The sequence below is a fragment of the Lottia gigantea genome (assembly GCF_000327385.1).
Source record: "Lottia gigantea unplaced genomic scaffold LOTGIsca_4, whole genome shotgun sequence".
In the NCBI taxonomy this organism is placed as follows: Eukaryota; Metazoa; Mollusca; class Gastropoda; family Lottiidae; genus Lottia; species Lottia gigantea.
In genome coordinates this window covers 5,277,117-5,302,588 of record NW_008709379.1, presented here as the reverse complement: position 1 = coordinate 5,302,588, position 25,472 = coordinate 5,277,117, and the positions used below count along the sequence as shown (strand labels likewise).

General features: G+C 32.4%; 1 protein-coding gene across 1 annotated transcript in view; it reads left to right on the top strand.

The window, feature by feature from the left end:
- LOTGIDRAFT_228850 (hypothetical protein) overlaps positions 1-11,758 on the top strand; it is a gene marked incomplete at its 5' end in the record, with an annotated part of 32,827 nt that extends 21,069 nt beyond the window's left edge. Inside the window, 19 exons of the mRNA XM_009059875.1 lie at positions 50-302; positions 517-658; positions 903-1,010; positions 1,209-1,377; positions 1,577-1,717; positions 2,077-2,251; positions 2,443-2,636; positions 2,836-3,381; positions 3,611-3,806; positions 3,993-4,168; positions 5,365-5,471; positions 5,721-5,900; positions 6,166-6,386; positions 8,747-8,988; positions 9,213-9,367; positions 9,737-9,953; positions 10,186-10,300; positions 10,585-10,763; positions 11,613-11,758. Coding sequence (XP_009058123.1) covers positions 50-302; positions 517-658; positions 903-1,010; positions 1,209-1,377; positions 1,577-1,717; positions 2,077-2,251; positions 2,443-2,636; positions 2,836-3,381; positions 3,611-3,806; positions 3,993-4,168; positions 5,365-5,471; positions 5,721-5,900; positions 6,166-6,386; positions 8,747-8,988; positions 9,213-9,367; positions 9,737-9,953; positions 10,186-10,300; positions 10,585-10,763; positions 11,613-11,652 — 3,556 coding nt within the window. The 3' untranslated portion in view covers positions 11,653-11,758. The remainder of the gene's footprint in view (positions 1-49; positions 303-516; positions 659-902; positions 1,011-1,208; positions 1,378-1,576; positions 1,718-2,076; positions 2,252-2,442; positions 2,637-2,835; positions 3,382-3,610; positions 3,807-3,992; positions 4,169-5,364; positions 5,472-5,720; positions 5,901-6,165; positions 6,387-8,746; positions 8,989-9,212; positions 9,368-9,736; positions 9,954-10,185; positions 10,301-10,584; positions 10,764-11,612) is intronic.
- Positions 11,759-25,472: the final 13,714 nt, after the last annotated feature.

The following is a 25,472-nucleotide window of genomic DNA, read 5'->3' as shown; positions in this document are numbered from 1 at the left end:
TAATGGTTAGTTGTATTTTATCTGTTCATGTTGCTCTTTCTGTTTACAGTTCAGTAGAGTTCTATCTACAACAAGGTTGTCATCATCCCACCAACCCTGCTTCACCTATATATTTACAATACACAACTGATGGTGGTATACATTGGACCACTATAGAACAATTTGATTTTCACATACATGGTCATATATCTAAATATATAGCTATACATCTACCCCCTGGAGCCCGAACACAGTCCACACAGATTAGATGGTGGCAACCCAGTATTGATGGTACATTTGCTGAAACTTGGTCTATAGATCAAGTAAGTTTTGTTTCTTTATGTCCACTTTCATCACTTAAACATTCAAGATTGATCCATCATTTTAATCCCATAGTATATATAACCTCAATTGAAGATGAATTTCATAGTTCTATAAATATCATTACAAGTTCTGTATTGTTTGAATATGTAAATATTATTTCTATTTATTTAATGATGAATATAGTTGTACTGTACAGACTTTTATATTTACTAGATATATATTGGAGGTGATATATATAGAGACCAGGTATTACAAGATCAACCCATGGTACCAGAAGATTCCTCCTGGCTAATGTTTCCTGGTGGTATAGTAGAATCAGTCTGTGATTCACCATTCCTGGCACTACACTTTAAAGGTTTGGAATTATTATATTTTCTACATTTGTCTGTAATAGAATTATAGTTATGCACCTTCAGTAGCAGCCAAAGTTCTGGGGTCACAATTGAAAAGTTTATATAATTCATTGTGATGAACATTTTTTTTAAATGCTTTAAAGAATTGTTGTCAGATTATTATAATTTTCAAAAGATCTTGGTATGATCTCTCTATTACGTCTAATATTGCAACTATATCTAATATTTTGTGGGTTATTATTACAGAGAAAGAGAAGATGAGGTATGCAATATCTGCTGATGTTAGTATCAAAGAGGGAACATATTTACAGTTTTATTTAGCTATGGGTTGCCAACAGCACAATCAGTGTTTCAGTAAGTTACCCCAATCATATCTGTCATTTTGTTTCAATGTAATTATCAGGAAAAGACTGACACTAACCAATACAGTTATAGCACTAGTAACACTGCAGGTATTTCAGAAATATACACTAAGTGTTATGACATCATTTATTACACAGTGCAATAATCTCCCTTTAGATGTTTGTATTTTATCATAAACATTTGTTTTAGGTATAAGAGTGGAGTTTTCGTTTGATATGGGTAAATCTTGGAGTTTACTGCAACCTGCCTGTGTACCCTCCGATATAGATTGTAATAGTTATTTTACTAGTACTGTCTATAGTTCAGATATCTATTATAACTGGACAAGAATAACTATACCTATACCATATTATGTAAGGTAGGTACACATGCACGAATGTGGTATGAATCAGCCACAGAACAAACATGAAATGAAAACTTTAAATATGAAATATAAATGGCTCTTTTGTCTTTATGATGGTGTTCTCTATCTGTCTCATAACCAAAGAGCAGATGGCCAATTTATCTTTTCCTGTTTACAATATTAATTTCTTATCAAAATCATTTGAAACTTTCAGATCTAAATCTACAAGATTCCGCTGGCTACAACCAGATGACTTCAATCCTAGTAATACATGGGCGTTATCTCATCTGTATATAGGTAATGGTTGTACACAGATGTGTCACGGACATGGACGCTGTTCCAATGATTCTTGTATGTAAGTAATTTTATTTGTAAAGTTTTCATGGTAATATTGTTTTATTAATCAAGGTGCAGTGTGATTTTAAAAAGTTAAAAATAACAACATGTGTTGAAAGGATGTCACAAATCAAGTTTTTTTATATGATGCTTAAGGAATTGTAGAACATTTATGATATTTTTTGAGATTAATATAATCAAGAATTAATGCTAATTGATGATGATTATTACTGTAAATTTTATAAATGGGATGAATTTTATTAATAGTTTAATTTATTTAAGGATTGAATATAGATTTATTTTGGTTGTTTGTTGCAATATTCTCACATGTTATAGGAATGAAAGGTGAATTGTTATTTGTTATTATTAATGTTATAGATGTGATGAAGGTTGGAGTGGTATATCATGTAATATATCAACATCACCATTACCAGATATATTAATTGATGATTTTAATGTTGAGTCTACCAAGAATTGGATAAATATAGTTGGTGGTGAAATTGTTACACCATGTTATAATTTAGCTTCAGGAAAAGTTTTACATTTTATTGGGGTAGGTATTTGATGTTGATCTATGTTAGATTTGATAGAAATGTTTTTGCACACAGTGTATTTCTTGCAATTTTGGTGCGGAAAAAGGCCATTGTTCCGGATGTGTTCTGAATGCCCTGTTTTAGTTTTAATGGGCTAAGTCAACAAAAACATTTGGGTCATATTGTAACAAAATGTTATGTTTTATTACAGGATTGTAATCGTGTTCTAATTACCAGAGATCTAGATCTACACAACTCAATGTTTATCCAGTTTTATTTTATGTTTGGTTGTAATATGCCACCATTATCTAGAAATGAAAGTGTTTTATTAGACTATTCTATCAATGGTGGAATTACCTGGTCACCAATAATAGAATTATATTATAATTTATATACTTCACCAAGGTAGGTTTTATAATGACCACAATTTGCTATTTTCACCTTATAGGTTTTATTATGATTTCAATGGATCATATAGGTAAAGTAGATTTATATATTGCAATATATTTGTCACCTAATTACATGTATGTTTTAAAATGAGTATATTTTTCAATAATTGTATGATCATCTCATTAGCAAAATAATGTTCTATTTCTATTTTAAGTTTTATAAGTTTGAGAATTCCCCAAGCAGCTAAGGCAACCAGTACTAGATTGAGATGGTGGCAACCACAACATCAAGGTCCACAACTTAGTGATTGGTTAATAGACAGTATTAGGATCAATGGAGAAGAGATCAACCCAAAACAATTCAAAATGAACAATAGTGATCCATTAAACCCAAAAGATTTTACAACATTTGACCATATGAGTGCAGGGGAATATTGTAAAGAACTGAATGCCATTAAAGGCACTACAGTGAACAACGAACCTTCTTCCTTAGTAACAAGGGAAATAACTCTAAATAAAGGTTATATGTTGCAGTTTATGATCAATGTTGGTTGTGATATACCTAGTAATGTTTCAGTTAGTCCAGTACATTTACAATATTCTACTGACCATGGTTTGACGTGGAAATATTTAATGCCACAATGTCTACCTAATGATCCCCATTGTACTACCGGTGTTAGTATGCCTACGATATATTATAGTTCTCCTGATTATGAATGGCAGCGAGTCATATTACCGCTACATGGATTACCTGTGTCTAAGTAAGTATAATTCTTTAGATGTAATATGAGACTTGTTTAAGACGTGTCTAATAGTATGGTTATGTTTGAAGTGATATTGTTTAAGGTATATCTGTTTAGAATAGACAGGTTATAGACTATTTATGTCCACTTATGAGCTTGACAGTATTGCAAAAACACCCTGTGTGTTTCAGTATGGCATCATTTGACAAGATATCCATAAAATGTTCTTCCTTCATTTTTTAAACAGTGGTACAAGATTCCAATGGATTCAACCATATGAGGGCCAATCAGTACCGTCAACATGGGCCATTAAAGATATATATATTGGACCAGCCTGTCCTAACTATTGTAATGGACATGGTTACTGTGATTATCCTACATGTATATGTTATAGTGGTTATGGTAGAGATGCTTGTCAATCTATTTTATATCAAAATAATCCTGTAAGTACGATCCTCAACTTCTGCTGGGTCATTCTGAAATGTGGCTTTTTTTCACACTGGCAACATAAATTGCATTAAATCTGTACTAGGACACCTTCTAGAGGCTCATCCACCTAACCCATCTTTGAAGGTTTTGCTCGTTACCACTTGACAATTTCATTAAATGGTATTATTTTTATTTAATAGACATACTTAAAAGATACATTTGATAAAGTAGCTGTAAATCGTAGTAAATGGTCATCAGTACAGTCGGGTAGTGTTGGTATAGGATGTGATACATTAGTAGAGAAAACAGCATTAGTATTTAATGGTACTGGTTTAAGACAAGCAGTTACTGTAGATCTAGATTTACGCAATGCCAGGTGAGACAAACATCAGCTGATTAATATCCTTTGAGGGAAATAGACTTGCTAGTTAGAGATACATTATACATCATGGAATGAAACCTAGGAGTGCATAAGTTTCCAGCCTAGGATCCAAAATTGACATTTTCTGTGGAAAATAAAGGCATTTAAAATTATTGTTTTGTAGATTTATTTAATATACAATTGCTTGTTTATTTTATAGAAAAGTTCAATATACAGCTGTTTGTTTATTTTAGAGATTCATTATTCATTTGTAGATTTATTCTAGATACAGGTGATTGTTTATTTTGTAAAATTATACAAAATACAACTGTAATTGTTTATTTTGTAGAATTATTTAATATACTACTTACTGTTTATTTTGTAGATTTATTCAATACACAGCTATGGTTGGTTATTTTGTAGATCTTTTCAATATACAGCTTAAAGTTTACAACTATGATTTTTTATTTTGTAGATTTATTCATTATAAAACAAAATGTTTATTTTGTAGATTTATTCAATATACAGCCTGTTGTTTATTCTGTAGATTCAATCAATATACAGCTAATTATTTATTTTGAAGAGTTAATCAATGTACAGCTGATTTTCATTCTGTAAATTAATTCAATCTAACAGAAAGCTTTGGTTTTTAATTTGTAGATTTATTCAATATATAGCTGATTGTTTATTTTGTAGAATTATTCCATATACAGCTTAATGTTTATTTGTATATTTGATATACAGCTGATTGTTTATTTTGTAGATTTTTTTAATATATAGTCTTGGTTGTTAATTTGTAGGTTTATTCTATGTACAGCTGATTTTATTATTTTGTAGATTGTTTCAATATACAGCTTTATGTTGTTTTGTCTATTTATTCAATACACAGCTGTGATTGATAGATTTGATATTGCTGATTTATTCAATATACACATGATTATTTATTCTGTAGATGTATTCAATATACAGCTTAATGTTTATTTTGTATATTGATTCAATACACAGCTATGATTGATACATTTGATTTTGTAGATTTATTCAATATTCACATGATGATTTATTTTGTAGATTTATTTAATATACAGCTTAGTTTTTATTTTGCTGATCTATTCAACATGCACATGATTATTTATTTTGTAGATTATTCAATATACAGCTTAGTTTTTATTTTGTAGATTTATTCAATATACACATGATTATTTATTTTGTAGATTTATTCAATATACAGCTATGATTGGAGGTGAAGGACAGGAATCAGGATGTTTTATACCTAATTCTAGAGATCAAAGTATTATCTTACAGTTCTCCACTGATGGAGGTAAGCATGCATTAAGTTATTTATAGTTTGCTTCTCTTTAAATCTATTTATCTCCCTTAGATTGCTACCTTGATTTATAAAGATAAAAAGGTAACAAGCACACTAAATGATTTGAATGCATTTCCATGCCCTGGTGTTCTGGATCTTACAAGAAAATTTTTCTACATATCTGTGATAATTTGTGATTTAGCCAAGTGTGAATATATATTGAAAGTACTGGTCATCATCATTTTGTTATATTTCTTTTAGGTATATCATGGAAGACACTATATACATTAGATTATTTAAGTTATGTACAAGCTAGACACGACTATATAGATTTACCTGAACAAGCTAAAACAGCTAGTACTCGTATAAGATGGTGGCAACCTTTACCAACTGTACCTAATAGAGATAGACCAAACTGGGCCCTGGATAACGTTTTTATAGGTATACAAATTTTCTTTCAAATTTTATACATATTTTGTGCAAGCCAGCAAATATTCACACATTTTTACTTTATAAGCATTAAGTCATGAATTTATTGTCATAAATTGATACATGTAGGCTTATTTTGTCAATTTTCTTGTTGTTTTTTTTCCATTTAAGTAGCTTGTCGATATTCTTTAAGTAAGCATCTGACAAAGCCAGGAACCATAAACAAGCAGGTCATGTGCCATTTGAATATTATTGTATTGATTGTGTATTATTTAAGGTGGAAGTGAGATAAATCCAAGTGTATTCCAGCAATCCTTCAATGATTCCAAACCACAGAATGATGCTGGAACTAACTGGGAATTCAGTCCATATGCTAGTATGAAGAATGATATGTGTGCTCGGAATGACAATGTTGTATCATGGGAAGAAGGGAAGGGTAATCGTCTGTTTACCACCAATCAACTAATAGTACAGTCTGGTTATATGTTACAGTTTAAAGTAAGTTTTATAATATTAAGAACATAACATTAGTGGACAAAGACAAATAGAAATTTATCTTTCCTCACCATTCCTCAACTTGTAGACAGGACTCTCAAAAGCCTTTGTAGCTATCCTTATAAAGAATGGTATTTCTTTCTTTCCTAGTATTATGCATAGATGGCATTCATTTTTCCAGTTTGAACTCAGCTATTGACCCTTTTCAAATGTTTTTCAACACAGCTGCTAAGTTTGTATGTTCAGCTATCATGTAGGTTGATAACAGAGACATTGGAAAGGAATTTCATGTTATATATTTTGTTATTTGATGTATTGTTGAGTAATTGTAGATAATGAAAATATCTTTTGTTGTACAATTATAGATTGGGGTAGGATGTTGTATAATTATAGATTGTAGTAGGATTTTTTGTTGTATAATTATAGATTTTAGTAGGGTGTTTGTTGTACAATTATATGTTTTGGTAGGATGTTGTACAATAATAGATTGTGGTAGGATGTTTGTTGTATAATTATAGATTGTAGTAGGATGTTTTGTTGTACAATTATATATTTTGGTAGGATGTTGTACAATTATAGATTTTGGCAGGATGTTTATTGTATAATTAAAGCTTGTGGTAGGTTGTTTGTTGTATAATTATGGATTGTGGTAGGATATTTTGTTGTATAATTATAGATTGTGGTAGGGTATTTGGTTGTATAATAATAGATTGTGGTAGGGTGTTTTGTTGTATAATTATAGATTGTGGTAGGGTGTTTTGTTGTATAATTATAGATTGTGGTAGGGTGTTTTGTTGTATAATTATAGATTGGGGTAGGATGTTGTATAATTATAGATTGTAGTAGGATGTTTGTTGTATAATTATATGTTTTGATAGGATGTTGTACAATTATAGATTTTGGCAGGATGTTTATTGTATAATTATAGATTGTGGTAGGTTGTTTGTTGTATAATTATGGATTGTGGTAGGGTATTTTGTTGTATAATTATAGATTGTGGTAGGGTGTTTTGTTGTATAATTATAGATTGTTGTAGGGTGTTTTGTTGTATAATTATAGATTGTGGTAGGGTGTTTTGTTGTATAATTATAGATTGTGGTAGGGTGTTTTGTTGTATAATTATAGATTGGGGTAGGATGTTGTATAATTATATGTTTTGGTAGGATGTTGTACAATTATAGATTTTGGCAGGATGTTTATTGTATAATTATAGCATGTCGTAGGTTGTTTTGTCATATAATTATAGATTGTGGTAGGATATTTGTTGTATAATTATGAATTGCGGTAGGATGTTTGTTGTATAATTATAGATTGTGGTAGGATATTTGTTGTATAATTACAGATTGTGGTAGGGTGTTTTGTTGTATAATTATAGATTGTGGTAGGGCATTTTGTTGTATAATTATAGATTGTGAAAGGGTGTTTTGTTGTATAATTATAGATTGTGATAGGGTGTTTTTTGTATAATTATAGATTGTGGTAGGGTGTTTTGTTGTATAATTATAGATTGTAGTAGGATATTTGTTATACGGATTGTGGTAGGATATTTTGTTGTATAATTATAGATTGTGGTAGGATGTTTGTTGCATAATTATAGATTGTGGTAGGGTGTTATGTTGTATAAATATAGATTGTGATAGGGTGTTTGTTGTATAATTATAGATTGCAGTAGGATGTTTGTTGTATAGATTGTGGTAGGATGTTTGTTTTATAATTCTAGATTGTGATAGGATGTTTGTTTTATAATTCTAGATTGTGATAGGATATTTTGTTGTATAATTATAGATTGTGGTAGGATGTTTGTTGCATAATTATAGATTGTGGTAGGGTGTTTTGTTGTATAATAATAGATTGTGGGAGGATGTTTGTTTTATAATAGATTGTGATAGGATGTTTGTTTTATAATTCTAGATTGTGATAGGATGTTTGTTTTATAATGATAGATTGTGATAGAATGTTTTGTTGTATAATTCTAGATTGTAGTAGGATGTGTGTATAATTATAGATTGTGGTAGGATGTTTTGTTGTATAATTATAGAATGTGGTAGGATATTTGTTGTATAATTATAGATTGTGATAGGATGTTTTGTTGTATAATAATAGATTGTAGTAGGATGTTTGTTGTATAATAATATATTGTGGTAGGATGTGTATATAATTATAGATTGTGGTAGAATGTTTTGTTGTATGATTATAGATTGTAGTAGGATGTTGTATAATTATAGATTGTGGTAGGATGTTTGATGTATAATGTTTGTTGTACAATTATATGTTTTGGTAGGATGTTGTACAATAATAGATTGTGGTAGGATGTTTGTTGTATAATTATAGATTGTGGTAGGATGTTTGTTGTATAATTATAGATTGTCGTAGGATGTAATAAAGTATATAATGTGTGTGATGACAATAAACCAGTAAGACTTGAGTTCAACAAGAACCCTATGTCTACAGCTTGGAATTTAGTAAGAACATTATGTGGACCAGACTCTAGTAATAAAATGGAGTGTAGATCACAACATCAACATGATGCCAGTATATACTCTGTTTCTAGTCATCCTAGTTGGACCAGAATAACCATGAAATTACCAGAAAAAGTCTTTTCTTCGTAAGTTAAAACATTGACATCTTGTAACTTAAATAATTAACTATGAATTATTAATTATTGAAAGGATTACATACCTGATGTACATATGGCAGAAAGAATTAATAATAGCATTCTCAAAGCTCTGAATACAGTTCAGCAGAAAAGATAATGACAGGTAACCTGTGATGCTTACAATACATATATAAATTAGTTTAGTTTCCTATGAATTCCATGTTTTATGTCAGATCCACAAGATTACGTTGGAGACAAGAAGGTATCCAGTCCCCAGCACCAGGATGGTCATTAGATGATATCTATGTTGGTGAAGCTTGTCCAGATATGTGTAATGGTAGAGGTGATTGTAAATATGGACATTGTGTCTGTGATAAAAATTATATAGGTATGTAAGAAAGGTTCTTTTATAATGGTAGTCATCTGATATCACAAAGACTGGATGGTAGCCCTAATGAATGTTCAGATTCAATCTCAGCCAAGATAGAATTGTAGATTAGGCAAACCTGTCACCCTTATCGCTATCATTGATACAGGTTGAACATAAGGAAAGCACAAAAGGCCTAGGTGTAAGTGAAAGCTTCAAAGATTGTATTTCCTTGAAAAGTTGGAAATTAGAAAAGAGAATAATTTTGCTGTTATCTGTAACCCAATCAGTTTCAGAAAACTTAAGACTTTATTTCAAAACACTGAAAACCAAATACCAGTACTGAAACCTTTTTGCTTCTGCTGAGAATGAGTCTGTGTTTTATTGTAGGTAAAACATGTGTACCTATTAAATCTAGACTACCATCTAGAATGTTTGAATCATTTGAAGGTGGTATATTCCCCTCCCACTGGTATAAAATAACAGGTGGTGGTATAGGTTTTGGTTGTGGAGCTCTATTACCCTATGCTCATGGTAAAACACTATATTTCAATGATTGTGGTATTAGACAAGCTATTACGGCAGAATTTAATTTACAATCTGCATCGTAAGTGTTGTTTTATGTTCTTAATCACAATATTCTGAAGATTGTATCACATCTGAAATAGCAACAACAGAAGATTGTATGAAGGGCCTTGATTAAAATGCTATATTGTGGGGAACAATTAAATAAAAATATGTGTCACTTGTTCTTATGTTTTTGCAAAGTCACGGTCTTGTTATACTTAATCCTTAAGAGTAATTAAATAGTTTGATAAAAAATGTTTTCTTTCTTTCAGTAAGATAATTTTTGTGCTGCAAATTGGCTGTAATGCTCAAACACATAATTGTAATGTACAGTTAGGAGAGGGGTCTGATTTTAGAGGAGTCCTGTTACAATACAGTCTCAATAAGGTACATGGTTTATTAAAGATATTAAAATTATTGCCACTAGGAATACTGTGTTGACACTATAAGGAACAATGTTGCATCTTGCAATTCAGAAGAAGATTATCAAGTGTATTACTACTGACAGCCAAACAGTATTCTTGAACTCCATGTTCAGTTTCCTATAATATGTCAATGTTCTTGATGCAAGTGTTTCAAAGTAAATTTTCCAGACATTTCTTGCAAGTTGACTGTTTTAAATGAACCCAAAATCTGTTCTAAATTGATTTAATTGGGTATGTATTTTCTAGGGAGCTGATTGGAAGTTGTTAGCCAGACATGATCCTGAGAAATTCCTGAAACCAAAACGAATGGCGTATGACATACCTAGTGATGGTAAAAAGGTAGGAGTACAGTTTAGATGGTGGCAACCAGTACATGATGGGAAAGGTTTTGATCAATGGGCAATAGACCACATTGAAATTGTAAGGTAAGACTAAAATGGCAGAATGAGATTATGAGACAGTTTCAAAGCTAATCTTGATGATAGCTTGTTGGTTTCAGCTTCCTGTAATCCAAGTTTAAATGAGGCATTAGAATGTCTTTGGTCCCCTAAATACATCCCCCCCCCCCCCCCCCCCCCCCCCCCCCCCACCCTTAAACAAAATGTCAATTGTTATTTTTAAATAAATTAATTCGTTTTACAGAGACAAGGGGAGTCTTTGTTGAGACAAATAATCTTGAACTTTAAATTCGTCGAGAAATGTCAGGAAATCAGGCTTCCGCGCTCTAATTGTCAAATTTTTTTAAGCGGCATACCACAGACCCTATACAAATGATCTTGAACCTTAAATTTGCCAGGAAATTACATGAAATCGTGTTTCCGTGCGTCTAATTCTCAAAATTTTCTAGGCAAGATCCCTTGGACCCAATACAAATAATCTTGAACCTTAATTCATCGAGAAATGTCTGGAAATCGCGTTTCCAGGCATCTAATTCTGAAATTTTTCTGAGCGGCATACCACAGATTCTATACGAATAATCTTAAAATCGCAGGAAAATGTCAGGAATTTGCGTTTCCAAATGTCAAAATTTTCCTGTGGTGTTCTCAAAATCCCTTAACAAATAAACCATAAATTCGCCTAGAAATGTCACGAAATCACGTATCAGGGACTCTAATTCCCCCCTCCCTTTAGAAGTACTTGGCTGGCTACGGGTCTGATAGCATAGCATAGAATCTCTGTGAGCACCATATTATTATTCAGGCTTAACATCAGGAGTTCAGCTTTACATTGATAAATACTGGTAAATCAAAACACCGCTATATTTGTATTTCTAGATCACGAAATCATTACAACAAAAAACATAGAAGAGGATAAACGTGAAAATAGAACAGACTTAACAGACAATGACTTATAGCCTGCAAATATTATAACTTATATAAGAGAATATTGTTGCATTATAATAAAGACACCAACATGTGTTTTTTTTTCCTGATATTTCCCTTTCGGATATCAATTTGTCTATCACAAGTTGAGGTGATGTCATGGAAAATTATAGTGTGAGCATTATAAACACACTGATTCATATATTGATAAAGATGAACTTTGTTGGTTGGTAGGTAGTTAGTTAACAACCACTACCAGCTGAAGCTGATACAACAGATTATGGTGGACATAATAAAGGGGGTTAAATAACAAATATCTTATATGAAGAAAAACAATGAACCTATGGGTCATACATCTGCTGCAGCTGGATCAGATATGATGAGATAATTTAAATGCCCTAACCTACTGGGTTTGCCTTTTTAAACTGAGATCTACGGGATGCAGTATCTTGACTAGTTTTTTGTCCTGTAAAATCTACAGGATCTTTCTTTAAGAACCATAGTTCTGGTGTTGAGTGACCAGAGAAGGCGAATTCGGCAAGATATGAGCCTGAGGGAGGACACACTGTCTCATGGTTAGTGTAACATGTAGACAGAATGTTCTTCCTGAGAACAGTTGCCATTTCAATGTCTCTTCCTGGGGATGATTCCTCTTTGTACCGTGGTCTAGTTTACGAAATGACTGCCTGGTAGTTAAATGCACTTATGTAGACTACCATAAGTAAATAGGTCTTCTGTATCACCAACGCTCCTTTTCTAGAAATGTTGTTTGTAGTGTCATTATACAGGATAGTTCAGCAGCAACATAGCGGCTTTATAGCATCTCACTCAAGGGAGGACACACTGTCTCATGCTGATATCGGGGCATGGAGACGAGAGTGACTTCCCCTGAGAGAAAACTTGGGTTTGCTGTATTACTTTTTTCAAATCTTCTGTGTGGAACTGTCGATAGGACAAATGTGCCAACAGTTTTCGTAACCGTCATGGTTCGTGTCCAAATACTTAAGTACTGAAACAAAAACGTTGTTAGAACATAATATGAAATGACCACCTACATTTGAACCTGCAACAAACTGTAAAAGATTACAACCCAGCTTTTGACGTCTTGCTGTCCAAACTACCACGAAATATTATTACCTATATTCTTTTCTCTTCTGGCTACTTATGATGAAACTTAGCGACAGGTGCATTGCCTTCTCTCAAGTCCAGTCGTATTCCGTTAAATGTATATTCTTAGACATGATCTAACTCGTCAGACTGGACATAGTCAACACTACAAAATATTGGTCACTATATGTTTATTTTTCCAACCCCTTCACTTCAGCAAATATCTTAATTTCTTCAAATATTGTGTTACTAATAACATCGAGTCTATAGTATGTAATGATACGACCATAAACCTATTAAAATTGGGTTCACATATCGAAAGTCAACACTTAAAGCGATTAGGAGAGCGTTCGAGTGGACGAAAGGCACACACTGTCAAGTATGATTTTAACGTGTTTTGGAGTGAGGGTAAGATTTATTTACAACGTGCGTCTCACTCCACCTCAATTTAAGTCTGGTCGTTCTGGCACATGATCAAATAAAAGAAAATCGGATTCACTGATAGCATCCATACCCATGTATAACTGAGCCAAATTCAATAATGGGACAAGGAGACTTATTCAAGTACACCATACTTTACTTCTCCCAAATAAAGAAGAACCCTCAATTTCAGAACAATTTTCTTTCGGAATATCATTGCTTTTCGACACTGATGATGATAAAATATTTGATTTCTAACATATAAAAAATCCAGTGGAGAACCCCAGAAAGCAAGTAAAGAAACTTACTTGATACAGGCGTTGTAAAGTAATGAGCCAAAATTATTTGGTAATAAGGTGACATCTAAAAACTTGTATAGAAAATAACTAGTAAGATAGAAATATAACTCGTTATAAAAGTTTAGAGGGACTTGAAGCTACAGGCTAATTGGTAAGCTATAACAAGACTTTAAATGACTCTTTCAAGAAAAAATCTGAAAATTCCCTAAGGCTAAGTAATAACTTTACTTTTTTATATTAATGGACCTCGTCATTTTTTGACCTGGATATTTGCCTTAACTAAAATGTGTGAACCGAGCTATATATGTACATACCAACTACATCTAAAGTAGGCCTACATAACTGTTTAAATCAAAATCTATTCATTTGTCAGTTTTCACTTGATGTATGTGTGAAATTTGTTTTTAAAAACGCTAATTGTCATTGTTAATGTTTCACCTTACTGTGTCTATTTTAGGAAACAAAACCACATGAATACAATTCATTAGCTTAAAGGATTACCAAAAAAGTGAAGCCTTAAAGTAACAAACATAATGACGTCATTTTGGTGGGTAACCTCGGTCTGTGTAGCTGACAGTAGCCGTCGATACGAAAAGTTGTTCAAGACGTTCTCTGGTCAGGGGTCAACACCATTGAATCGTATCATACATTGATTGTGATAAAGTTATACCCCTTTTATCGAGAAAAGCTGCATATTGACCCACTATGGGTGTCCGTTTATCTTTCAAAAACAGAAATCCTCATTGCAAAGCTCCAGAGCGCCGTGAGGTTCCTGGTCTTATCTTTTACACCTAAAATCTGTAACCTCTGTCTTTAGACCAGCCACATTTAATAGCAACATAAAAGATGAAATTGTAAATCAGGGGCGTTAATTTTTTAAAACCCACGATTAAAACAAATTATTTATTCTCCCACTTAATAAACGGCTGATTCAGCATAAACTGTCATTTTAACAAGTTGGGTGTTCAGAAGAATTTGAATGAATTGAAAGGCTGGATAGTTTATCGACGAGAATAGATACAGATAGGTCTATTGTTAGAGAGCTGATGATTATCGTGTACACAATTTGAATATAAATACTAGTCTAAAATTCCACAATTCAAATGGTTGGCGAATTGGCTACGTTACGGGTAGCTGGATTTGAGCCTTATAGAAATTGTCCATGGTTGTGCGAATTTAACGAAGTTTTTTTTTAATGATTTTAACGTAATATGTTGCAGGTGATAATGATAACAATGAAACAATATGCTAGGATAATCCATCTTAAAATCCGTATTATTTTCAAATATAACGTTCAGCCGTTACCCGAGCCAAGTAGGTCCCCTATATTGTATTCATATCTTGGTTAATCCCTACAAATCCTGTAACTCCTTCGATTCAAGTTACATTGTAGATAGGCATCGTCTAACATAATAATACTGTAGCATAAAAATATGGATTGCTCTGTATAGATCAACTTTTTTTAACGACATTTGCTAGAATAAAGCGTTCTGAAAGACAAGTTACGATACCGACAGACAAGACGCTAGTACTGTGGTGAACATCTTGTTAGCATTTGGGAAAATACCTTAGCAAAATACAGCACTTTAGATATACGGAACTGAAAAGCACAACTTTAGCATTCCAAAATGACAGACAACTCGGCAGTAATACGAATGACAACAGGTTAGGAAATATATCAAAGAATCTTAAACAAAACATTAGCGCTAAGAAGTATTTGCAGTCTGAAAATTATCATATTGATATGAACAAAAGTTACTTCAGTTCAGTATGTGATAAATAACGTAGATCAAAAGTACTATTTTAAACAATCGACGCAATTGAGTTGTAGGTTAATTCATATAGAATATTGAATGCTTAAAACCAGTGAGGTAGACAATCTTTAAATAATCATTCTGGTTATGCATGAGTTGAAAAATTCAATTTTAAATTTCGAATATTAATATACACTTATATACTGAGACGAACGGGGTCTTATTTCTCTATTGAAAGATAAAGTTCATTTTATTCACAGCAAGCTCGGCCCCATTCAATTTGCCTATATATTACTAATTTTACAGCTCAGTGGAGCGAGCATAATTTTTACATTCCTTTTTTTAAAATTATGGCCATTTACACGCTGATTCTATGGATTTTTAATGAAAGCAATGGCATTTAATCTGTGATATTTGTAACAATCTAGACAAAACCTAGATTCACTTTAATCTCATCTTCAATATCGTATCAAAATCGACCTCTACGTTAGAAACTATTACTAAGTTCAAAAAGTTTATATCTTATACTTAAGTTTGAAAACAGTTTCAAATTCATTTATATACATGTAGTTTAAAGTCAATTCATTTCAAATCAGTTCATAATATTTGATTTAATCGAGCTCTTCCAACTAACCTCATTAAATATTATTGATCAATGACGTCACTACTCCCGGATTAGATTGACATGTCCTTTTACATATGAAACGCTTAATAGGCACATACTTACAATATTTAAATTAGTGTAATATTTATTAGTTCCATTAAACCTAAATTACTCATTATTCACCTCATTTAACATTCATTATAATCAACGTTTATTCATGCAATGACACATATAAAAGTAATTAAATGCACTAAAGTGTCACTTCAGTTAAATGATGTCGAATTGTGGAAAAAAATGACCCATATTTTATACATTTGCGATGCGTGGTGGCATGTCAATGTTTCAAGAATTTTACCTATTGTGGTATCTTGGTTATGAATTATCATACTGCAATGTGGATTGTGCATAAACTGAAGTAAATTAGTCGATTAATCAAATGTCTATCATCGGGTTATAATATATAATAAGTGTATTTATTGTTGATTAATTAAGTTATTTTGAAGGGTTTTTTTTGTACCAAATAAATGAAGCAACAATGAATTATTTCTATCACAAATCTATCGACTAGTACATGGATTCCACAGTGATTGAAAATGCTCTTCATTCGGCACGACTTCCAAAATTGTTTCAACACCAGAATAAATGTAATTGGAAGCATCCAAGAGAGTAAAAGTAGGCATACCACTAGTATGTAGTTTTACTTTTCCACGACCATTGGTGCTAAATATCATAATAAATTTCAAGAAGACTTCCCATGTCACTTTAGCTGTTGCTGTGCTCATAGTAATAAGGATGTGAATGAGAAAACATGATGTTTAACATCCTTCTATACAAGGACATTATATAAACTGACAATAAAAATAACCTACCTTCATTCACTTTCAAGTACAAACTACGTAGCAAAACTTCAGATTGTATCTCGTTTCAGTTTCCAAACTTTAATACACCAACCCCTTAAAAAAATAAAAACACAGGGTTAATTCTCCGATATACAAAAGTGAATCACACCACAAAAATCCCGAGGAGTGTCATTTAGAACATCCTATTCTCAAATAAAAGTTGAATGCATGTCGCATACAATTGAATTGACTGGACACCTCATGAAGATAAAGGAGACAATGTAAACAAGTCCTTTACTGGTACACTGGCTATAGGACACTGACGGTAACACGGACAGTCGCTGAGTTGTGATGCGCTTGGTTGACAACCACCTACAGGTATGGGTAAATCAGGAGATTTGGATACATATATCACACTTGAAGTTTCATCTCATTTTACAAGCTGAGTTCGTGGTCAACTTTAATTTTCTTCGGTCTATACATTTAACTATAAGAATGTTTTTAAAGATCATCATCTGTGAAAGTTTGGTAATGTAACGGGTATGATTTTAATGCGATGTTTGCGTTTGGTTAATCATTCGAATCCAGACGACGTGAAAAAGGTCTTCACTCAGTATCAAACATTAATGAACTTTTTATAAACCATATATGGGTCAAAATAATTTGCTCATTTTTTAAATTGGGTCTGACTCGAATGACGAAAATTCATTAACACAGTGGTCTAAATAACAATGAACCGTGCGCTGCACCCAAAAAGAATGATAAGATTGCGGCCGACGTGCACATTGTAATTGTAAACTAAACATCCCCTTTAAAAAAACAACTCCTTCATCCGCGTTATCAAAATTAGAGACAGACATAGATGATCGAAATGTTCTTTTAAAAGTTGTTTAAATAATGAACAGGACGTCTGAACCGACCGAACTAAAATCAGATAGGAAGTTCCCAAACCTTCTGGAGTTAAGGTGCATCGAAAAACATTAATAGGAGCATTGTTGTGCATTCGGGGTATGTGTGCATGTGAGTAATTACACCAACCCATTTACATATCTTTTATGAAAGAGGATGAACTGTTTACTTTAACAATCACTTTATTATCGGCGTTATTTTTGATAGATATTCGATATCAGTTTGATCAAATAGAGTACTCATTAATCTTTAAATACAGGTGGGTGCATTTCTAACACCTGTTATCACTCATCCTTTGGTTTTATTGTAGTTCGTTGGATATGTTTTACATCGTAATCCTTAACTATAAAATAATTACAGTATTCATTTTATCTGTTAACAATATATCCTCACGATGGAACAATCAAGTCAAAGCTCATCTTCATGAACTTCGTACTTTGACTGCAACAACCACTATTCTTGTATCACAAAATGCAGCGATTACATTCAATCAGAGGCTTCGACAGACAGGTTGTAAACATTATGACTTGTGTTCACAGGCTTTCTGTCGACGCCTCTGATTGTCTGTCTTAGCTATAGTACAATCCAATAAAATTGTTTCATTTACAAACTTCCACGAACAAGAATGGTGACTATTGCAGTCAAGGTATAAGTACGAAGTTCGAAATAGCTTCACATGTTAAGATGGTCAAACGTTACTTGAACGGTTTCTTGACATTGCTTTATGAATTATATCGATGTATCGTATATGCAATATCTACAATGCCCTAGCTCCTCTACGACATACAGCTAGTGCAACATAGCATAATCACCCTTTCAAGATCACCCATGTCAGTTCCGTGTTGTCCATTCATCTGCTTGTATTGACATTGTATTTAGATTTATAAAGAAAGAAGAAAATTCACCTATATAGAAAAGTGTCAATATTGTAACGTTGGTGCTAGATTCCCATTCTTTTGTCCAATTTTATTCAGTTCATTAGGTCTATACTTTCGTTTCACTTCAACAATTGGCGTCAACAATCTCCAAGTGGAGAGAAATGGTAGAAACAATTTATGTTGAACATGGTCCAAAACGTGACATTATCCTACAGATTTAAGATATATCTTCAAATCATAGTGACCCCTACCATTTACCAAATCTTTGTAAGCGTGAGTTCAACAATCGTCGTTTTGTCACAATATGTGAGATTTTCCTTTTTAACATGCTAGTGAATAAAGACTGACTCACAATACACTTGTCATCTTTTAAAAAAAATAAATTGTTTTGAAACATTGAATAAGTCTGACTCACAATCGAACTAATATTGTTGATTACCAAACAACAGAGCACAGTTTCAAAGTGCTGGCGATAAGTTGAAACACCTACAAACTTAAAGTGCGCTGAACGATAAATTGTGTTCGTGGTAGATTAAGAACGTGTTGGTATTCTGATAGGAAAGTATATAAATTCGTTGAGCAAAGTGCAAGAGAAGAAACGTCAGCATAATGTCACAGATTAAAAGCATTTTCTTGAAACTAAATGTGATTTCCAATCTTTAAGAAATATGGAACATAGTAGCGCAAAAAAGTGTTATACTTAGGAGGCTCTTGCAATAACGAGACAACATAGGCCTAATGTATAAAGCCAAAGTTTTTGTGTTGCACAGAATAAGAAACTGCCAATATATCTTTGAAAAAACATTTTCGTATAAATAATTGTCAAAGTTTAACATAAAACGTAGGAAGAAAAAATATACAAATTGCTTTGTTTTTTGTTCCATATAACGATTACATAAAAATGTAATTAAAACATCTCTTTGATGTTGGCCTTAAAGGTATCTTTAATAACAGGTGTTTCAAAAGAAAGAACATTTTTAACAATGTCGGGAATGACAAGAATTCTAATCTCTCCTTTATACACAAAACATAAGATTTGAAAAAGCATACATTATTTTATATATTATAGTGAAACAGGTCGAGATAATATTTCGTTTCACGTCATGTAATCTGATTCCAAATTTTACTTTTAGCCAAGTGAATATCCTTAATTACTTGTGTACTATTGTGTGGGCACGTTTCTTCATTTTAAACACATCACACTATTAACATAGAGTCTGATCTCAGCACAGACCTCCATTCATATACTTCATCACCTCTATTGACCTTACCTGTCCTTTCTAAAAAAACCAGAACAATTGCTTTCTTACATCTAAACAAGAAACGAAATAAGATTTATTCATTTCTAATTCTGGAAGTTATTATAAAGAATTGTTCATAATTTCTTGTTCATATATACACTAACGATTTAAAGAAAGGCAAACATTTGGTAAATCTATAGAAAGTCTTCTCAGGGTCAACCCTGTTTTAAGAAATTTCCTTTTTGTATCTTTTTTTGATTTGGACAGAAATTCATTCACAAACGTTTTACACTAAAAAGAGTAGAAATCTTCAGGCCCTGAAATATTTTGACCTCGTATACTTAACGTCATTTCATATTTTATCAAAGTTATCGAAGCGATAAATTATATTCATTTATAAATGTGTATAAAATTTATATCTACGTCGACATAAAGTAGAGACCTAGAAAAATGGTGCGACTGTTCTTTTGGTCTTAACTCTCTGTAGGGTATTTTTGACTAACATAATGGTAAATGGTTATCTCTATTGTTATGTGTTAAAATAAGGGTTTTCATGTGAACAGTTGTGGGTAAGGGGCTATCGTATGATAAACATCACGATCAACATTGAATATTCTGTGGGAATTTTTCCTTTTTAGAATCGTTTTGTTTTTAATTATACGCCCACATTATAATGTAACAGTTTATGTCAGAATTTCATTAAATAATGTGTGTTTGTTTAAATCAACAATATCTTGCACAAAATTAGATTTTTGGTATGATTTGACACAGATAGGTGACTGCCCTTGATATACTGAAAATGTATCAGGAAAGTGGGCGTATCTTGCTAGGCAACCACTTGCTAAAGAATACTTTAGTGAAAGTAAAATCACACTATTAAAAGAAATGACAAATAAAAAAAATAAAATCACAGTGTTAACCCATCTTCTCACCTTCTATAGTCGATTATAATTTAGTGGATAGTCCAACAATCACTCATATTAAAACTATGCTGGATAATGCATATTTGAAAGATAATCAAAACGATCTATGCAGAATATACAAAACCTATCCAAAAAACTATCACCCCCTCCCCCACCCTCTTCCGAAATGTAGATATATCTGCAGATTCACGGATCATTTACAAACCATTCATGATAATGCAAATATTCAAAGATTGGTGTTTAAAAAAACTGTTTCTCATCTATAAATCATTTATTATCACAATGATCAAATGTTCCCAAACAACTTGATTAAAACGTACTTCATGTTCCCATTCTCATTAACTTTCTTATTTTATTCAAACTGCATCTCATCTTCACGACAAATGACCCGCTAGTTCTTGCCAATGGTTGTCGCTATCAATCAGATAGCGCCTTTGATCTTTACCCAAATTTCAATTGTAATTCCCCTTGGTATATAGGTGATAGTCATCGATTTGGTTTTATTTGCTGTGGGGTTATTAAGTTTGAGACGTTACTTGTTGAGTTTGTTTGGCCCCGGGATAGAGATGGGCCCCCTTCTTATTTAATAACATAATAAATGAGACAGAATTTTAGATTAAATCAGTTTAGAATAAGATCCGATCAACTCAATTAACATCAAAAGTCAAACTGATTCACTAGTTCAAAACTAATCTTGTATAAATGGTCTATTAACCAGAAAACAACAGCGAAATCATATTTTCAAATATTTGTAAACTCTGGTTATCAAAAATGGAATCAACAGTGTTATATGCCAATTGCCCCATAAATATCAGGCAAAGAAACTCTTGAAATGTTGTGTAGTAGATATCGTTTGGAGTTTCTTGCTTATTTGATAATGTTAACATCGAGTCCGTAACAATACCTTACGGTGACAATTTCTTCAAATAAAAACACTAAAATTTGCACAAACAGCGCCTAGTAGGCGAAGTTGCCTGGCTTTTGAATACTAAAACATTGCCACCCACATGACGGCGTTGACCAATATGCCAGATCACTAGTTTCTATATGATTAATATACAACTCGTGGACTATCTCTGTTGACTTGTTGACATTCTGGAGGTAAAGCCTAATTTGACCGATTAAAATATTTACCGTCATGATTTGTTAGGCGACCAGGACTACGACAAAAATGCCATATAATAAAATGTGTGTTGCCATCCTAAGATTCTGGACACTTGATTTGTCTCGGGACTAACAATAACAATAAAAACAATAAAATAAAATAAAAATAAAATAATAATTTTACATGGGTCAGAATTATACCCAATACACACGGACATGGTCCTGTCTAACATTCATTTTCCATTTTGAACAGGTTTTTATATTATATTGTACACCGTGACCTAAACACGAATGCATCGGCAAAAAATGATGCCTGTACAGCAAGAGTAATTTCAAATTAATTTTCAAAATAATTTCTGTGAAAACGAAAGGTATGATCTTTAAAACCAGAGCAGATAACCCGTGTTCTCTTACAGCAAGTCCATTGGTGGTCAAGGGACATTTTAAAAATGTGTTAAGGATTAACCAAACAAAGCTTATTGACTCAACGAAAATAAACGCCTTTCATTGGCTTTGATTATATATGTCTCTTGAACAAATGTGGAAAATAAACATTAACAAATATTGAAATTGGATTAGCTTTGATAGGTTTGTTAATCTACTTATACTATAGACACCCCTCCCATTCATTATATAGATATAATCAATTATATAAAATTCATTCAAATATATCAGTAACACATTGGAATCGGTCATCTTTCACATATTGGAACTCATTTTTGGATACACACACCAATCTGAAAGGGCATTATCTCAATGAATGTCATCTATGTTAATGTAACCTTCCTTCATAGCCAATAGGAACCAAACACACATCGGGGTGCTTACAGAAGAGGACATAACAGATCATTAGTAGGCCTATATACTTATGTATTGTTTCAACTGTATGAAATATCTCTACGAACATTTGAAATTTCATTTAGAGATTGATCTACAAATGATGATGGCAACAACCTTTAACCTTCACTTGACCTTGAGGAGAGTTTAAATAGGTGGTTAGGGAAGCGTATGGGAGGTAATTTGAGTAGATTGCTGAAATTGATGATATCACAGACCCAAGCCTATCTATTCTGCTTATTGTCCGCATCTGACATCCCTCTATTGTGAATATTGAAATAGCTGAGTATAAGAATTAAATAGGATACAATGTGTAAAATGATACAATATTTAAATGTATAAAACATTAAAATGTAGTTTAGGTTCCCCCTAAATACAGCTCATGTTACGACCTTGAATAGTTTTGTGAAAACACTGGATCTGAATGGGTTTGTGGGATGCATGCTCTCCACGCGATTTTTAGATACAATCAGATCTGGATCCTATTTTGAACCAAATACAGCGCCATAGTGCACTATTTAAAAATATGATTTCTGGATACCCATATTTTTTTTTTTGCAGAAAATAGAACACTTTCATGAAAAACTAATATCATCTTATGAAGACTATTAGGGTCTTTCGTGGTCATCTCAAACACTGGCTAATGCTTGCATAATGTGGTATTCTGAGGTCTCAGCTGACCTTGTCACGTGTGGTAATTGACCTTCCAATTCATTTCAATTCAACATCTAAAATTATCATTATAACAAATATTATTTGATTTTAATTTGAAATTGTACAAAGACAAAACGCTTTAATAAGCAATTGAAAGTGAAGACTACCAGCTACCAAGAGTGCTGTTCTCTTGACCACTATAACTTTGTAAGATATCTGATATAAAGAATGAAACATATCCACCTTGTATAAAATGTATCAGATATGATAGCTGTAGGCTACTGTCACCAGTCATCTACACTCTTTCAATCATTTCACATGACATCTTAATTAATTCTTACTTTTATCACTTAATCTTCCACTTTTACTCAAATTTCTCATTATTACTAGAAAATATGAATTTCAAATGTTTCAAATATTCGACGGACATATTCCCTCGGTGACTCATAAGGGCTGATATATCATGTCAACATCAGGATGGGTAAGCCGATCAAGACAGGGTTCAACCTTGCCTAATAGCATTGCTTCATGAACAGGCCTGGGTGTTTTTCTGAGGCGGAGAGAATCTGCCCAAAGACAACTAACCACTGCCCGAAAACTTATACAACAATGGTTGAGATCCCTAACACTAACTAATTTTCACATAATTAATAGACTTATCTATTGCTCTGTGACCTAGGCCAGTGCTTTCAGTGAGACTCGTCTCAATACACCCTAACACTGCATAACTTACAACGATGATTGATTGATGTTACTGGAAAGGTACGGCATACCACCACTACATATTCCAGAAAATATCATCACGTATCGTAGGTGACAAAATAAATATGCAATGCAGGTGCTCGAGAAGAGTAAATGACCCGCCTTCATCAATGAAATGAAATAACTTCCAAGATTACAGCTTATTGTAGAAGGTGTAAAGGGTCAATAGTAATGATCTTGCACTAATCTAACTAACCAGCTAAATAACTCGGTTGTCTATTTTATTATCTCTGCAGGTATTTTTGTTATCTTTTCTCGGTTGTCTATTTTATTATCTCTGCAGGTATTTTTGTTATCTTTTGTCTGTTTGATACACAAACTTTCTGTTTTAAAGGCAATAAACGAGAATATTACATTTGCCAGTGAATAAGATATCAACGTTTTGAAATGATGTTTGAAACGGTTTGGTTTGTTAACTAGACGTTTTGAATGATGGCGTGAACGTTTTTAAAAAATAATAAGGAAACTTTACAGATGCGTAATTTTAGAACTTTTGGGTAAAAAATTCATAACGTTTTTGGACATTACTGACCGAAATGTTGTCATCACAAACTTGGACATTTCTCAAGTCTCGTGGACTTTAGTTCCCTATTTCGGCAACCACATCCCTTTAGTAGTATAAAAACGATAACAAGTCCAGTAATTCTACACATCTCATATTTATCAGCATAGAGAGACATTGACCTACAGGTGTTGAGGTACAGAAAATATTTCAAGAATTTCACTTAACATGACCCCTTTTAAACAACTGTCGTGTAATCTTCCAGATAAACTAGTTTTAAACTGATGCTCTTTCTACTTCAAATGAATTAACTCTCTTTGGAAGCTTCTAAGACTAAATTAATATAGAAATGCGGAGCAAAAGTGGCGTTCGATTTCACAATTAGTCGAGTGCTACATAGCAACTGACAAATCATGAAACCCGACTATTCTAGGTAAAACACTAAAAAACTTAAGCGACACAATTTAACTTCAACCATATATTATTAAACTGCCTAATTTAAAAACAATTAAACTAAGGTAAACATTTCAGTCTCATATAGATGGAGAACGTAGTTTATTGGTAACGCAAAGCGATAGACAGAATCAATATTGCACGCAAATCCTCGAATCCTTGAAGTCTCAAACTATTTTAACAATAACGAATTCTGTCAAATGTTAAATAAAGCCACTTACAATTAGTAAACACTAGAAAGTGTTAAATGAAAATAACAATGAATTACCAAACTGCATACTTGCCCTTTTACATTTCCCCTATGTCTACATTTTTAGTTTGTTTTGTTTCTCGAATACAATAACTCAGCGACCGTGACCTTTCCATTTTTTGCATGTTATAAGTTAAAAATGCAATTATGTCAAATGCGAAAAAAAGGAAACCCCGAGGCTATAAAGTTTACGATTTAAAAATTTCAATTATACAATATAATATTCGTTTTAGTTTGTATAGAATTGTAAATAGTATAGTATCGTTTGAAACAGTG